Genomic DNA, 13,328 nt, shown 5'->3' on the forward strand with positions numbered 1-13,328 from the left:
CTCCCCCCCCCCGCCTCCCCCCACCCCGCCTCCCCCATTGCCCCCATGCCTCCCCCCACCCCAGCCTCCCCCCATTCCTGCTCCCCCCCGCCCCTCCCACCTGCCCCCACTCCGTGCACTCGTTCAGCGCCGCCAGCAGCTTGTTCAGCGTCTGGCTGTTCATCTGCAACAGGTCCTTGCCGGGGCCGGCCAGCTCCTGGATCTCCTGCGGGGGGGGGGGGAGGCAGTGGGGGAGGCAGTGGGAGAGGGAGGGCGTGAGAGGGAGGGCGTCAGGAGGGGTTGGGGGTTGTTGATACCAGCCCAAACTAAGCCAAACACAACCAAGCCTCATTTGCGGGGCACAGGGGGTGGGAGGAGCCGGGTGGTTTCAGCATTGGAGGGTGGGTAGGGTGGTCTCTCTGTCTCCCACCCATGCGACACCATTCATGCACCCCTCTTTCAAGGCTGGCTACTCCCCGGGTGGCCCACCCCGCTGCCACACGCCACGCCACGCCCCCACCCACCTGCAGCGCCGCCAGGGCGTTGGCCACCACCATGGGGTTGGCGTCACTCAGCATCTCCTGTGGGATTACAATCATGATTATTTGAGGACATGGCGTAGCCAGGTACAGTAGCATTGTAGACGTGTTGGGGGGGAGGCGTGTTTGGGTAGGTACGCGTGTGTCAGCGTGTAGGTGCGTGTTTGTGAGAAGCACGCCGAAGACAGTCAGGCCAAGGCCAGGCGGCCACAGGGAGCACCAAGAACCCCTCCCCGTGCCTGTACTTTCTGCCTGGCTGCCCGCATCATTCTCCCTTCTCCCGCCTCACCTTTGGCCGTTTCCCCCCGCCCCACATTCTCGTGGGCCAGTGCACACACCATGCCCCCTCTCTAATCCTTCCCCCTCCCCCTCCTCCTCCCCGCTGCTCCCCTGACCCCCTTGTGTACTTGCTTGCTCATGGGATAGAGAAACAACCCCGCCCTAACCTCACCCCCCCCGCGCCACGCCACGCCACGCCACGCCACGCGCCTCCTCCCTCACCCTCAGCATGTCCAGGAAGCCCCGGTCCTCCACCAGCTCCGGGTTGATGTCGTACAGCTTGGCCACACACACCGCCGCCGTCTTGCGCACATACGGGTCGTCGTCCTGGGGGGTGGGAGAGGGCGTGTGGTTTTGAGTATGTGGCGTGGGTATGTGTGAAGACGAGGTGGGTGGAGAGGAGGGTGGAGAGGGACGGTCCACTCTGTGTTCCTGTCCTTGCACCCTCTCACTCTCAGTCCCTTGCCGCATTGCCTCCCACCCCGCAGCAGCACCCTCCCGCTGGTAGGCAGCCGCCTGCCGCTGCCTGCCCTCCCCGTGCAAAGCAGCTAGGCGCCTAGGCAAGCTGTCCCATCGCCTGCAACCCCTCCTTCCCCCTCCTTCCCGCCCGCGCCATGCAGGCACAGCAAGCAGCAGCACCAGCTAGCTAGCTAGCCCCTTATGTGTGCATTGCCCGCACCTTGAGGCAGCGCTGCAGCGGGTCGCACAGGTACTCGGTGATTTTGTCCACGCGGATGCAGCCCATGGTCCGCACCGCCAACGCGCGGATGAGCGGGTTGGGGTCTTGCGAGTCCTGCATAAGGAGAGGGGAAGGGGCAGGGCGAGCAAGGGGGCAGCATACGCGTAAGCGTCTTCTGTGTGGGCGCATCGTGTCGAGTGCGGGGGGTGCGGTGTGTGTGGGGGTGCGGTGTGTGCGGGCGCGGTGTGTGGGGCCCGGCCTCGGCAGAGGTGGAGCAGTCTGGGAGCAGGGCTGGTCGGCCGGCATTGGGCGGGCATTTTAGGGAGGGAGGCGCGCCCAGCCGGTGGCTATTCCCTACTCGGCATGCTGACAGGCCAAGCCGACAGGACACCCGCCGAGGCCCGGCGTGCTATCATGAGCTTCATCCCAACCGCCTCTATCAGCCATTGAGCGTCTGGCTGCCGCGGCGCTGCGTGCTGAGCAGCCCGGCTGTTTCGGCTCTCCCCGCCCCCCGCTGCATCTCCCACGCTCCCGCCCCGTCGGGCTCCTCTCCCGCCGCACACACGTCCGCCCCCCACGCCCGCCCCTCACGTCTGCCCTCAGGTCCCCCTCCTGTCTCCCCTCATGCCTCCCCCATGTCTCCCTCACGTCTCCCCCCATGTCCAATCCACGCGCGGTGTCCAGCTGATGGTGCGAGCAGGCGGGGTGCTGCCCCTTGACCCAGCACCCGCGTGGCGTGTGGCGCGACCATGCCACCGAAGCTTTCGCAAAGCGCGTCCGTCCCAGCACCTATATGGGCTGCTGTTTCAATTCCAACCCTCCCTCGCGCCACCGCTGCCCGGTGCCGGCCTCCTCCGACCAAAGACGCTCCAGCTTCCGCGCATTCCGCACCTTGACGAACGTGTTGACAGCCATAATGGCCAGGTCCGGCTGAGTTTTGGCATAGTTAATGAGGTACAGGTACACCAGCTTCTTAAGCTCCAGGTCGTCCGTTTGCATGCAGTTGACCACGTCGGGGAAGAGCATCGACACATCCTTCCCCACGGTCATAGCAGCGATGACCTTCTTGACCGCATCCTTCTTCTTTGGTCGGTCCAAGCTCCTCAGCTCCTCCTTGAGCTCGTGGATCTCACCTGCCAGAAGTTTGCGAGGTGATCGCACGAATTGGCGCCTTTGAAACTGGCTCCCGAGCTACTGCACACAACCTCACCTCTCTTGGTGGTGGAAAAGTATTTGCCGTCAGACATGGCTGCAGCCTAGCCCAGCGGGCACCCCAAACTGTTGTCTCAAGGCCAGAACTGCAATACCAAGCCCTCAAATGCAAAGCAGCGGCCTATGTGAAGCTTATGCAATGCCTACGGGCATGTTGAATTAGGAATGCGGGTCTACGGTAGAAGACGCACATTATGCGCAATTGGGCGTTCCAGAGTGCAGTGGTACGCATCCAGGGCACCAAAGCGGCTAGAAACGAACCAAGCGACATTCAATCTTGCACGCTAGGATATTTTCCACAAGGGGCCGCTTGGGGAGAAGGGTTTGGTCTCATAAGCTCGGACATTCTCTTGTCGGGACACTGCCGAAACGACGTGCCGACAACAAGCGCGGCTATTGCAGTGGACTGCAGCGACGCGTCTTTGGGCCCATATCTACCATTATGCACACCAGCGGCGTCATTATGGCCCCTAGATAGCTGGGCACGCCAACCGTCGCGGCGCCTGGCCTAGACTGGGGCTGTCTGCGCTCAGAACCCCGCCCGCTGAGCCTCAAGAATGAGCAGTCAGCCGCGAGACTCGCTGCCCTTGTGGACAGCCCACGGATCTGAAATACAGACACATATGCTGCTGTCTCCCGAAGCCCGAAGGGAACCAACTGAACATCCTGGCGTCGGCGTGGCAGGATCACCAGAACCCGACCGGCGAGCGGGCACCGCAACACCCGCGCCGGCAAGTACCCCAGTCACGCTGCCCCGCATCTTATTGTTTGTGGCTGCGGTGGCGATAGCAGCGGTGGCTGTAGTACTGGCTGCTGCGGTGGCTCTTCAGCACGGCAGCGACACTGACGGCGCCGCGTGCGATTGGGGGGTGCTACTGCCAAGGCTGGCGGCACCTTGGCGGCCCCGGGCCCGCGGGCAAACACACACGCAGCCGCTGCTGCGTTCCGAAGGCGCTGACGTCACCACCAGCAGCGGCAGTAGCAGCAGCGCCACTGACTTTCGTGGTGGCAGTAGCAGCGGCACCGGCAGTAGCACAGCTAGCAACACACGCGCGGCGGCACAGGGCCGCCGCCTCAGGATCCAAAACCGTGGCTCGGCGGTAGCAACGCTGCTACTCTCCGGCCCCGAATTTGGAAGCCTAGATGAGGAGCAGCAGCAGCAGCAGCCTAGCACCTCTGCTACAGCCGATTCGCCGGCCGCGGGCGCTGCGGCTACTGCCGCCTTCGCCAACTGGACGCTGTCCAATGCGAACGGCAGCATCCGGGGACTGCCCATCACCATACCCGGCTACACGCTGCAGGTGCGTGTGTTTGTGGGAGGGGGCGGGCAGCTGTGCGTGGGGGGGGGACGGGGACTTGAGGGGGGACCGGGCGGGGGGGACGGCGCTGGGCCGGGACGAGGTGTGGAGAGCATGGCGGGGAGGGGCGGGGATTGTAAGTACCAGCCCAAACTAAAGGGGTAATAGAGTGCTAGGGAGCGAGGCAGGCTGCAGGCAATTGCCGGAATGTGCCTAGCTGCTGCGGTGTCAGTCGCTGGCCTCGCATGTGTCGTTGTTTCACGATTGCCTCGCTCCTGCGAAAGCATGGTAGTACCGGCACCCACCGCGCGGCGAGTCCAGCCTCCCTTGCTTCCTCCACATTCCCCACCACCCCCACCGCCCCCACCTGCCCCACCTCCTCCGCAATCCCCATTGCCCCCACTTCCTCTGCATTCCCCACCGCCCAGGCGCTGCGGGATGCCGGGCTGCTTGGCGCGCCGCCTGACGACCCCCGCAGTGACCCGCTATACAGGTGTGCGTGTGTGTGCGTGTGCGTGTGTGTGTTAAAGAGCACAAGGAAAACATTACGCGTAGGACAGTGTATGCGATGCAGAATTACGGCCGCGGATTACCTTCAGAGTATACTTACCGCAGCCGACCGACCTGCGTGTGTGTGTGTGTGTGTGTGTGTGTGTGTGTGTGTGTGTGTGTGTGTGTGTGTGTGTGTGTGTGTGTGTGTGTGTGTGTGTGTGTGTGTGTGTGTGTGTGTGTGTGTGTGTGTGTGTGTGTGTGTGTGTGTGTGTGTGTGTGTGTGTGTGTGTGTGTGTGTGTGTGTGTGTGTGTGTGTGTGTGTGTGTGTGTGTGTGTGCGAAGTTCCCTCCCTCCCCACCCTGCGCTGCTTGAATAATCGCCTTCTGCTGGCTCGTGTCATGCCTGGAACCCCACCTCCAACACTCCACACATGCAGACACATAAAAACACACATACACACACTGTCTTTGTTTTCCTTGTGCTCTTTAACATACACACACACACACACACATATACACACAGGTTCAACGACCAGGCGTATGAGTGGGTGGCAATGGACACGTGGACTCTGACAGGGCTGTTCGACACGCCGCTGCCACCTGTTACTGCTACTGCTACTGCTACTGCCGGGCAGCAGCAACAGCAGCAGCGGCCAGCTACTGCCGGTGCCACGGCTGCTACTGCTGCTACTGCTGCTGCTACTGCTGCTACTGCTGCTACTGCTGCGCAGCAGGGCAGTGGGGGGAGAAGGAGCAGCGTTGGCGCCCCGCGGACGGCGGGGGGATCCCAGGCGGCAGCAGGGGAGGCGGCGGCGGCGGCGGCAGCGGAGGCCGTACAGGCCGCGGGCGGCGGCGGCAGCAGCCGTCAGCAGGCTTGGAGCGACATCGTTCCTGACGTGGAGGGGGAGGAGGAGGAGCAGGAGGAGACGGAGGAGGGGGAGGAGGGGTGTGGTTTGGATCTGGTGTTGTCGGGGGTTGACACGGTGGCTGACGTGTGGCTCAACGGTGTGAGGTTGGGCCGCGTCGCCAACTTCCACAGGTGTGTGGGTGGGTGGGTGGGTGTGGTGGGTGGGTGTGGGTGGGTATGGTGGGTAGCGGGGCAGGGCGGGTGTGTGGATGGGGTGGGGCAGGGCAGGGCAGGGCGGGGCGGGGCAGGGCGGGTGAGGAGTGCGTTGCGAGCTGTGAGGTAGTGGAGCTGTGCACGTGTGTGTGTGTGTGTGTGTGTGTGTGTGTGTGTGTGTGTGTGTGTCCATGTGAGCCAATGCCCGGGTGCGTCGTGTGCCCGGGTGCGTCTGTCGCACGTCTGGTAAGTTCGGCACACGGTGGCACGGGGCGTAGGGTCCGGAACGTGCCTGTCCCTTGCGGCCGTGCCTCCTCCCACATCCCCTCATGCCCCTGCCTGTCTCTAGCCTGCCCCATGCCGCCTCCCGCCCCCATGCCGCCTCCCGCCCCCATGCCGCCTCGCGCCCCCATGCCGCCTCACGCCCCCAACGCCCCCTCTGCCTGTGCTCCACTTGTTTTAGTTGGTTTCATTTAGTTTGGGCTGGTATTTACAGCCCCCCATGCCGCCTCGCTCACGCCGCAGGACGCACCGCTTCAATGTGCGCGACCTGCTGATGCGGCGGCCGCGCCCCCCGCTACTGCAAGGCACCGACAGCGGCGGCAGTAGCAGCAGCAGCAGCGGTGGCACTAGCAGCGGTGGCAGTAGCAGCAGTGGCAGTAGCAGCAGTGGCAGTAGCAACAGCAGCGGCAGTAGCGGCGGCAGTAGCAGCAGGAGCTACGGTGGTGCCAACAACCTGACCATCGTGCTGCACCCCGCGGTGCCGTACGTACGACAGCAGGCGGCCAGCTACCCCTACCCGCTGCCCTCCAACACGGTGCGTGTGCGTGTGTGATGAATGTGTGTGTGTGTGCTAAAACCATGCAGATTGTCCTCTCCCTCCTATCCCCAAACCGCATGCGCATTGACGCACTCCCTTGTGTGGTCACGTACCCCCTCAACAACGTAACCCCTACGAGCCCCGCCACCCCCCACCCCACGCACGTACAGGCGCCGTACGCGTACGGCCAGTTCGCCTTCATCCGCAAACCCGCCTCCGACCTGGGGTGGGACTGGGGGCCCGCGCTGGCGCCGGCGGGGCTGCACGGCTCCGTACGGCTGGAGCGGTACTGCCTGCCGTACGCCGCGGGGGTGCACGTGCTGGAGCAGGTGCATGGGGGCGTGCCGACACGGCAGCCCGTGGGGAGGGGTGGAGGGGGAGGTGGGGGAGGCGGAGGAGGGAGCGGCAGCAGCGGTAGCAGCGGCAGTAGCGGCAGCAGCGGGAGTAGCCCGCAGGAGGGGGATGGGAAGGAGAAGGAGGAGGGGGAGGGGGAGGGGGAGGGGGAGGCAGTAGCGGATGTGGCGTCGGCGGTCACGCTCCGGCTAGAGGTGGAGGTGTGGGTACCGCTGCCGCCGCCCGGAAAGGTCAGTGGCGGCGACGCCGCCGCTTCGCGCACAGGTGGCGGCGGTGGCGGCGGCGGCGCCGCCGCCGCCAGCGCTAGCCGAGATTATTTCCTGAGCCCCTCGGGCGCTGCTGGCGGCGGCAGCTGTCCCAATGCGGAGGTGGCGGCCGCAGCGGCGGCGGCAGGCGCAGCGGCAGCAGCGGCGGCGACAGGAACCGCCACCGGGACTGGGACTGGGGTCGGGACTGGGGCTGGGGCGGCGGGCGCAGCGGTGGTGGTGGTGGAGCTCCGTCCCTACAATGCCAGCAGCGGAGCGCGTCTGACAGGCAGCTGCACGGCAGACTGCGGAGGCAGCGGCAGTAGCAGCAGGAGTGGCAGTAGCAGCAGAAATGGCAGTAGCAACGGCGGTGGCTGCTGCCCCATTGCTCGTGTGGAGAAGCCGCTGTCTCCGTGTGTGTTGAGGTCGGGAGGCAGGCACCACGTGACATTGGAGGTGCGTGCGTGGCAGTAGCAACGTTCCGTGTTAGGTGCAGAAACCGCCTGTGCTTGTTTGTATCGTGTGTTGTCTTCCAGGTAACCTCAAAGGTGCTCTTCTGCCTGCGTCCGAACACCAAATGAGCGTGGCATTCACATTTCGTTCATCTGCCGCGTTCTCAACTCTCCCCTAACCCCGCACGTGCGTATTCCAACTGCTGCACGCGGTTGCAGATGCACCTGCCCGCCGCGGCGGTGGCGCTGTGGTGGCCGGTGGGGTTCGGGCCGCAGCCGCTGTACGTGCTATCGGTGAGTGCGTGCGTGGGGGTGGGGCCTTGGGGGTGGGGGTGCGTGGGGGTGGGGGTGGAACGGGGTTGGGCTGCTTGGATGTGGGGTGAGTGGGTGGGTTGAAACGTGTTGAAACGTGGGATGAGTAGGGGGGAACCTGCAAGAGTAGGAGCGGGCTGGGTGGAGGCCGGGCACGTGTGAGAGAGAGCTTTAAAGGCGGGGCGGCCAAAGGTGGAGCGCGATACGTGGCACTCACGTGGCACTCCTGTGGGGCTGATGTGCGGCTCCTGTGGGGACTTCCTTTGCGGGGCAGACTCGCAATCAGTCGGCTGCTGCTGGGCCCCCGGCGCTCCTGTGGATGAGAACATCGATGCCAACAGCCTTCGCGAGCGTTCTGCTGCTGGCCACGTACGTCGGCTTTGGCAACACTCGGCTTTTGGGTGAAAGCTCGACGTTCGCCATTCCGCAGCGCAGAACGAGCGCCGCGCGTACTCGCTCCGAAGAAATCTTGCTGCTCTGTGAAACACACAACACACAACGCATACACTGTGTTTGCGCTTTGTTGTCTCTTTGTGCTTTATGGCACCACACACACAGGCGTGGGTGGAGTCGAGTCCGGCGTGGGTGGAGTCGAGTCCGGACGCGCAGCAGGGGGCGAGCGCGGGCGCGGCCGGCGCCACTGCGACTGGTAGCAGCGGCGGCGGCGGCGGCGGCGGCGGCGGCGCGGATGGGGAGGGCACTGCGGACGCGGGTCTTGCGGGCGGCGCTGGGGCCACTGCCACTGCCGCCTCTGGCGCCTGGCGTGTTGCGGCGGGGGCGGGCCAGGAGCTGCCTGTGCGGCGGTGAGAAGGTGTGGGAAGGTGTGGGAAGATGTGGGAACCTGCTGAGACGTGTTGGGGGACTTGTGGGGGGACTTGTTGGAATGGGAATCGGGGGACTTCGGGGACTTGGGGGGGACTTTGGGGGGACTTGGGGGGGACTGACTAGGATCGTGTGCGGCAACTGCGGGAACGCTTGGGAACGGGCGAGGATCGTGGCTCCAATGCCTCATAACCCTTCCCTTGTGCCGTACACACACACACACACACACACACACACACACACACACACACACACACACACACACACACACACACACACACACAGGCGTGTGGGTTTCCGCACTGTGGAGTTGGTCACTGAGCCGCTGTCGGGACGCCTGTCCCGCTCGGGCGAGCTGTGGGACCGCCTGCAGCAGGGGGAGGGGGTGCAGCAGGGGGAGGAGGGGAAGGAGGGGAACGGGGGGAAGGGGGAGCAGCAGCAGCAGGAGCCGAAAGGAGGGGACACGTCCGATGGAGGAGGAGGAGGCGGAGGAGGAGGAGGAGGAGGAGGAGGATGGGGAGGAGGCGGCGGCGCCAGGGCTCGTGCAAGCACGTTCCCAGACCGTGAGTGGGGCCTTGCTCGTGAGCCGTGATGTCGTTGGTGGTTGGTAGTTGGCGGTCGCAATCAAGCAACTGCTGGTTTTGCGTGGAGGTCCATGTTTGCCATGTCTTCCTTGCCAGAACCGCCATCTCAACTACCAATCCCACACACCCCACACACCAGCCAACCATCCACCAACCCCGCCTGTTCCCGCCCTTTCCCCCATCTTCACCCACGTCCCGCCCACCTTTCCAAACACGCCGCAACCAACGGCCACCCGCACAGCGCCCGACGAGTCTTTCTTCCTGCGCGTCAACGGCCGCCCCCTGTTCGTCCGCGGTGCCAACCTCATTCCACTGGCGCTCCTGCACACAGACGCCGCCGCCGCCGGGCCGAGGGCGCTGGCGCGGCTGGCGGCGGCGGCGCTGGGTGCGGGTATGAACATGCTGCGTGTGTGGTGAGACGACGGATTGGGGGGACTTACATGATTATCTAAGAAGGGGAGGGGTGTTGTGCGCTGGGGTGTAGGGTGTGGGAGGGCTGTGGGATTTGGGGGGAGGGTTGTTAATACCGGTACCAGCCCAAACGAAACCAAACCAAGGCAAAGTAGCGGAGCACAGGCAGAGGCGTTCGTTGCAAGCGATAATGCTTATGGGAGGGGGCGGGGGGTGTGCTGCTTTGCGCTGGGGTGTGGGGAGGCTGTGTGAGGGGGGGGCTGTGGGGCGGCGTGTGAGGGTGTTGAGGGGGCCTGGGCTTGGCCTGCTGTCGGAGTAGAGAGCGCAGCAGAGCCACAAGCAGGGCTGCTCCTGCCGGGCCACGCACGGCGCACCACGTACCCAACCCCATCTCCCTCCTTCTCCCTCTCATCTCTCCCCTCAGCCCTCTCCACCCACCCACGGCCACCCCAAACCCCCTGCTGCTCAGTACCCCCCCCCCCCCTCGCTAACCACTATCCCCGCTCCACCCCCCACTCCCACCCAAATGTCTTTCCCCCCCCCTGTGCTGCTGCTCATCAGGGGCGGCGGGCGTTATGCGCTGGACGCCCTGTACGACATGGCAGATGGGGCCGGGCTGCTGCTGTGGCAGGTGCGTGTGCGTGTGTGTTTTGTGTGGGGGGGGAGGGGAGTGGGGGGATGGATGTGTGAGAGTGTGTGTGTGGGTGGGTGTGGGTGTGGGTGTGGGTGGGGGTGTGCTTGCACAACCCCCTCAATGACCCCAACCACCCGCCCGTGCTGATGTTCATGCCACTCCTGGTCTACTGCTACTGCCATGTACTGTTGATCTGCTGCCTTTATACCGCTACTGCCGGTGCTTACTTCAGGAGTTTATGTTTGCCTGCAACCCCTACCCCAACACACGCGATTTCAACGAGGAGGTGAGCACGAGGGAGAGGTGATGACGTGGTGGGGGCAGCGCGCACGTGTGTGTATGTGTTTTCCTTGGGCGTGGGGACGGAAGGGCAAGCAGAAAGGGAGGCAGTTGATGTGTGCAAACATAAACGCGCTGGTTGTGACATGGTGATAGTGGACACGCCCGCTTCCCAACCTCTCTTCTGTACCAATCCTTCTGTACCAATCCTTGCAAACCCAACCCAACCCACCCCCTGCAGGTGCGGCTGGAGGCGGAGGAGCAGGTGCGGCGGCTGGCTGGCCACCCCTCAGTGGCGCTGTGGGGAGGAAACAACGAGGTGAGAGAGAGGGCGAGGCGCGGGAGGGTGGGTTGTGTATGTGTTTTGTGTGTGGGGGGGGGTTAACTATGAACCCAGCAAAGATGCATGACAGGACAAAGGAAGGTCGGGGGGCTGGCAGCTTGCGCCGACATGCAAGCGCCGCAAGGGCGTTGGGGGTGTGGGGCGCTGGGGTGTTGGGCGAGATGGCGGCGGCCAAGTTGCCAAGTTTTGACAGCAGCATCAAGCACGAAGCGGCACGGCGCCCCTACACACGCCTCACCCCGCCTTCCACCCCACGCCCCCCACCTCCGCGCCCCCTCCCACACGTCCCCCCCCCCTCGCCCCTCCACTCGCCCCACACGCGCCCCCACCTTCGCGCCCCCCCGGCAGGTTGAGGCCAGTTTGTCCTGGTACCCCGAAACGGCCGCCAACCCGCGCCTGTTCGCGGCGGACTTCACACAGCTGTTCGTGGCCACACTCAAGGAGGGCGTGGTGGACAGGGTGAGGCGGGAGGGGGGTGGGAGGGCGGGGGGGGAGGGGGAGGAGGGGGAGGGAGATTGGAGGACGAGGGGGCGCGAGGAAGGGAGGGCCGGAAGGGGAAAAGGGAGGGAGAGAAGGGAAGCGTAAAGGGCGGGAGGGTTTGTTCGCCCGAGCCCGATCAAAAGGAGGGGGCACCTACGTTGTAGGTTGCGGGCACGATTTGACTCCGAAGCTGCAGACCAGCCTACCCCAAATCAATACAGTGTGCATAGCTCGATGCGCACTTGTGATGTTATGCTCATTTGCGCATTCTGAGGACGTGCGACTCTGCAGGCATGACGGCTGACATCCATCTCATTCCATCTCATCGCATTCCATTCCAACCCAACAACCCGATCAAACGCGATACTCCCGTCCCCCGGACACGCCCATGCAGCTGGACCCAGGTCGCCCCTACCTGGACTCCTCGCCCTCCTCCGGCCTCCACACCACCTCCGTCACCACCGCCGCCGCCACCAGGGGCGCCTCCGGGCCCTCCTCCGGGCCGCCCACACCGCACGTGAAGCGCTGGGGGGACCCCCAGGACCCCCGGGCCGGCGACATACACTACTACAACTACCGGGTGCGTGTGTGCGTGTGTGCGCGCGTGTGTGTAGGAAACCAAACGAATTGCCCGCCGAGAGCTCCCAGGAGTAGTGTGTGCTTACGTGCGTGTGCGCGTGTGCGAAACTCCGCGCCATCCCGCGCCGACACCCCCTTCCTCCCCCTCTCCTACCCCCTGGCTACGCCTTCACTTCTTACATGATTGCAACCTCCTGCCCCCCCCTACCGTCTACCACTTCCTTAACTAATCATGGTATGTACAACCCCCCTCCCCCCAAAACACACACACACACACACACACACATACACACATACACACACACACACACACACACACAGGACGACTGCCTGGACCCCGCCACCTACCCGCGCGCCCGCTTCATCTCCGAGTACGGCACGCAGTCGTTCGCCTCCGCCGCCGCCGTACGGCCGTACGGCAACGCCACGGTGGGCGACTGGGCGCCCACGTCGGCCTTCATGCGGCACAGGTGTGTGTGGGGGGGGGGCGTGTGTGTGTGTGTGTGTGTGTGTGTGTGTGTGTGTGTGTGTGTGTGTGTGTGTGTGTGTGTTTGTGTAGTGGTGGTTGGGCACCGCGGTTGGGTACGACAGTTGGGGAGGGGTGTAAGAAACCCAGAGACACGTGGCCGCCCGGGGGTTGGGCATGTGTGCGCGTGTTGCACATGCGGGGGTGTGTGGCGTGTCAGGCATGGTAACGGTGGGGCTGACAGCCTGTGATGATGCGGCGTGCCGCGTGCGGCACCTTGGGACGCCCGTATGTACCGCAAGGTGTACTGCCGGTAGCACGTGTCGCCGTTGCTGCCAAAGCGGTTGGGTAATGCAACCCCCCAACCCCCTCTCACTCCCACTCCAACGCCGCCCCCCTGAATGGCAGGCAGCGCCACCCCAACGGCGAGTGGGAGCTGTTGGCCTCCCTCGCATTACACTTTCGCCAACCGCCCAGCGGTTGGACGGCGGCGCCGCCAACCGCCTTCAAACTGTTCGAGCCGTGGATCTACCAACTGCAGGTTTGGTTGGCTGCTACATCGGGGGCAGGGGGGGCCAAGCAGGGGCGGGTTTGCGGAGAGAGGAAGAAAGAGTAGTGGGACAAGAGGCAGGGAGGAAGGGATTCGAGGACAGAGGACGGAGGAGTCCGGGAGGGAGGGATGGCGTTGCACGTTGCATGGCTGTGTTTGTGTGGGTAGATAGTGGGGCTGAGTGGGCCTGCTCCCTGATGGCGCCCGCGCAGGCATTCATGCGTGTGGAAGCGAGCCGAGCTTTGCCCATGATTATATTGCAGTGTGTGTGGACTTGAACGCACTTGTGTGGACGCACACACACTCTCTCTCTCGGGCGATTCGTGCGTTTGTTTGCACACACACACACACGCACCCCCCTCCCCTCCCCCCCTCAGGTGCAGCAGGCGCTGTGCTACTCCACGGCACTGGGCGTGTGGCGCTCCGGGCGCAGCGACCCGCAGGTGGGCTGGGGGGGGGG

At 64.5% G+C, this 13,328-nt stretch overlaps 2 protein-coding genes across 3 annotated transcripts in view; one reads left to right on the forward strand and one right to left on the reverse strand.

Moving 5' to 3' along the window:
- Positions 1 to 2,851, reverse strand: part of CHLRE_11g478156v5 (uncharacterized protein) — a 12,728-nt gene extending 9,877 nt beyond the window's left edge. The window contains exons 1-6 of one of the 2 annotated variants that reach the window (XM_043067671.1): positions 2,687 to 2,851; positions 2,368 to 2,609; positions 1,477 to 1,590; positions 1,020 to 1,124; positions 504 to 560; positions 101 to 205 (exon numbers count right to left, since the gene is read on the reverse strand). In XM_043067671.1, the coding sequence (XP_042919675.1) occupies positions 101 to 205; positions 504 to 560; positions 1,020 to 1,124; positions 1,477 to 1,590; positions 2,368 to 2,609; positions 2,687 to 2,723 (660 nt within the window). In that variant the 5' untranslated portion in view covers positions 2,724 to 2,851. Of the gene's footprint in view, positions 1 to 100; positions 206 to 503; positions 561 to 1,019; positions 1,125 to 1,476; positions 1,591 to 2,367; positions 2,610 to 2,681 lie in introns of both variants that reach the window. The other variant, XM_043067670.1, reaches the window with a different exon arrangement.
- A 120-nt stretch (positions 2,852 to 2,971) lies between these two features.
- Positions 2,972 to 13,328, forward strand: part of CHLRE_11g478184v5 (uncharacterized protein) — a 14,042-nt gene continuing 3,685 nt past the window's right edge. Inside the window, exons 1-17 of the mRNA XM_043067672.1 lie at positions 2,972 to 3,989; positions 4,415 to 4,479; positions 5,001 to 5,516; positions 6,063 to 6,354; positions 6,528 to 7,412; positions 7,628 to 7,702; positions 8,279 to 8,523; positions 8,828 to 9,105; positions 9,368 to 9,539; positions 10,099 to 10,168; positions 10,404 to 10,457; positions 10,692 to 10,769; positions 11,142 to 11,252; positions 11,668 to 11,853; positions 12,174 to 12,322; positions 12,727 to 12,859; positions 13,246 to 13,311. Coding sequence (XP_042919677.1) covers positions 3,312 to 3,989; positions 4,415 to 4,479; positions 5,001 to 5,516; positions 6,063 to 6,354; positions 6,528 to 7,412; positions 7,628 to 7,702; positions 8,279 to 8,523; positions 8,828 to 9,105; positions 9,368 to 9,539; positions 10,099 to 10,168; positions 10,404 to 10,457; positions 10,692 to 10,769; positions 11,142 to 11,252; positions 11,668 to 11,853; positions 12,174 to 12,322; positions 12,727 to 12,859; positions 13,246 to 13,311 — 4,053 coding nt within the window. The 5' untranslated portion in view covers positions 2,972 to 3,311. The remainder of the gene's footprint in view (positions 3,990 to 4,414; positions 4,480 to 5,000; positions 5,517 to 6,062; positions 6,355 to 6,527; positions 7,413 to 7,627; positions 7,703 to 8,278; positions 8,524 to 8,827; positions 9,106 to 9,367; positions 9,540 to 10,098; positions 10,169 to 10,403; positions 10,458 to 10,691; positions 10,770 to 11,141; positions 11,253 to 11,667; positions 11,854 to 12,173; positions 12,323 to 12,726; positions 12,860 to 13,245; positions 13,312 to 13,328) is intronic.

This window comes from Chlamydomonas reinhardtii, chromosome 11 (genome assembly GCF_000002595.2).
Source record: "Chlamydomonas reinhardtii strain CC-503 cw92 mt+ chromosome 11, whole genome shotgun sequence".
Taxonomy (NCBI): domain Eukaryota; kingdom Viridiplantae; phylum Chlorophyta; class Chlorophyceae; order Chlamydomonadales; family Chlamydomonadaceae; genus Chlamydomonas; species Chlamydomonas reinhardtii.